Genomic DNA, 2,757 nt, shown 5'->3' on the forward strand with positions numbered 1-2,757 from the left:
TGTATATAGAGAGAGTAAAAAAACCCAATTTTTTTTTGCATAAGCCAGTATGTACAACACTAAGTCCTAAAAGCTTCTGATTAGGCTACTATAGAACCTCATTAAGAAACCAGTTCTACCTCAATCAAAATATATTGTTCTGCAATCTTGATTTTTAGATGAATGAGGCAGAACTTGTAGTGTGTAACGGTCTTCTCATTTAGTTAAATAAAGATAAGAATGTAAGCAGAGAAAAGACCCATTTCTCAATCTTCAAAAAACAGAACAACCCTCCCTGTCCCCCATAATTTTTTCCTAAAATACACTGGTGCCTATATAGTTTGGTACTTACATGTTGAAATGGCTGATAAAAAGCCTTCCTCTTTGAAAGTAACAATTTACTTTTCTTTAGGTACAGCCTAAACATTTGGGCTGTGTTGGACTCAGCTGCTTCTACTTGGCTGTGAAGGCATCAGAAGAAGAGAGAAATGTTCCCTTAGCCACTGACTTAATTCGAATAAGCCAGTATCGGTTCACCGTTTCTGATATGATGAGAATGGAGAAAATCGTATTGGAGAAGCTATCTTGGAAAGTCAAAGCTACAACAGCCTTCCAATTTCTACAACTATATCATTCACTCATTCATGAGAATTTAAGCTGTGAAAGGTAAAATATCTAATACTTACTTTGCTATGATTGCATATGATCAGGAAGCCTATGTAGAAAAGTAAGCAGGGAAATTACTTAAGTAATTGACCTTTCTGTACTTAAAAAACCCACAAACTTTTCCCCTTTATTGGTAAACATCATAAATGTGAATATCTGTAGTTTAATATTATTTTAATTTTAAATGTTGTTTGCATAAAGTGATCTAAAGAACATTGCTCTCTGAGCCGAAAACCAAACTTGCTCAATAATGATGGTACAATAAATCTCTACTTATGCTGCACTAAGTATTGCCTCATTGCAAAGATTTCAAAATCTGGCTTAGAAAAAGATTCCTTTTGCTAGTAAAGATTAAAATTCCTTGTTGGTAAGCCTATTTTGACAATACAACTCTCCCCAATGTAACACAAGATTTATTTTGGCATTAGGACTGCCAAAACTGAACACCTGTTTGACTGTAACCCTAGAACTTCTGGGATAAATGAGTCCTTTGTTTAGATAACAAATATTATCACTGCTTCTCTGAGTTCCCAGGGTGATGCTGCCTTGATCAAGCTTGCGTTCTTCTTCTACATTCACTCATCTGTTTTTATTATAGGAGAAAATACCTTAATTTTGAGAGACTTGAGACCCAGCTTAAGGCATGTCACTGCAGAATCATGTTTTCTAAAGCCAAGGTAAATATCTAGAAAGCTAAAAGACAATGAGACTACTGAAACTTAACAAAGCAGTGTTTAAAAACCTTTCTCTCTCTCTAGCCTTCTGTCTTGGCACTGTCTATTATGGCACTAGAAATAGAAGAACAAAAACTAATGGAGTTGACAGAGGCATTGGAATTTCTGCAGCTGCATTCCAAGGTATGTATAGATAAAGTTTCAGGGGAGGAAGGAAGAAAAATGCATGCAAGGGCCTACGCAGTGGGGAAGGGGGAGGTCCATTGGCATACTGGTTTCTTTTGTGGTTTGGTTGGGGTTTGTTTTTTCCATTTGGCTTGGGATCTTTGGCTTCCTATCTTATGTGAAGAAGCTGAAAGTACATATATGAAATCAGGATTTAGTGAGTTATTAACATAGGAGATTCTGTCTTACTGTTTAGATAAACAACAGAGATTTGACCTTCTGGAAGGAACTGGTGTTGAAGTGCCTTACAGAATATTCCTCGAGCAAATGTTCCAAACCAAATGTCCAGAAACTAAAATGGATTGTGTCTGGACGCACAGCACGGCAGCTTAAACATAGCTACTACAGAATAACACACCTTCCTACAATTCCAGAGACCAGCTCATAATAGGTAACTCCTTGTAAAATCAACTTTTGATAATGTAGAAGTAATTAGCTGTTAATTACCTCAAAGTTTCTTATTCCATATAGGTAACCTCTTGAAGACGCGTAACATAAACGTAGTAGGCCTGTCATAGAGGCTGGTCTATTCTCGTGTTCATGCTTGAGCCAGTGCTGTTCCTAAAGAAGTGGCAACCTAATATATGAACATTGGAGAAAGAACTGATCCTCTGGTGTGCTGTGGGAGCAGAAATGTGTTCTACAGACATTGGGACCTCATTCAAACTAAAATGTGGAGTAAAACTGGTAAAAAGGCAGAGAAAAAACTTGGCTTGCTCCTATCCTAAAAAGAATCGGCTAAGAGGAAACAGTTGCTTATTAAAATGAGTTTCTTGTAGTCGTTCACTTAAACCACTTAAAAGGAAGACAGTTTTATACAGTTTTACTTGTATAACTGTCCGTTAAGTAAAGTCTAAAAACTGTAATTCAGTTATTCATCTTACTGGTTTTTTACTCTGTAGAAATTGTGAACTATTTCCTTACCTAGACTTTAATTCCAAAGGCTACAAATTTTCTATAACAGCTGTCTTGCTGTTGGCTTGCTATATGAAAGTCTGATGCTTTGTTTGGCTCTTAGAGAAAGCCCTTTAGTTGACTGGTTGTTTTTTTTTTTTTTACAGGAGTACAATAAAATGAGGAGAGAACCATCCTGTGACCTTGTCAGCAGACACATGAATATTTGAGAAACAGTCTGAAACATTATCTTAATAATGAAGAACTCAACTCATGGAAAGAATATGTAACATTTCAGACTAAAGATCCTTCCAGTAAA

General features: G+C 36.2%; 1 protein-coding gene across 1 annotated transcript; it reads left to right on the forward strand.

The window, feature by feature from the left end:
• Positions 1 to 391: 391 nt before the first annotated feature.
• Positions 392 to 2,757, forward strand: CCNG1 (cyclin G1; the record flags this gene model as incomplete). The annotated part of the gene is made up of 5 exons (XM_009580467.1): positions 392 to 645; positions 1,244 to 1,322; positions 1,404 to 1,502; positions 1,741 to 1,935; positions 2,606 to 2,757. Coding segments are annotated over 4 exons (624 nt in total), but the record flags the coding sequence as incomplete, so codon positions are not given.

This window comes from Fulmarus glacialis, unplaced genomic scaffold (genome assembly GCF_000690835.1).
Source record: "Fulmarus glacialis isolate BGI_N327 unplaced genomic scaffold, ASM69083v1 Scaffold50506, whole genome shotgun sequence".
Taxonomy (NCBI): domain Eukaryota; kingdom Metazoa; phylum Chordata; class Aves; order Procellariiformes; family Procellariidae; genus Fulmarus; species Fulmarus glacialis.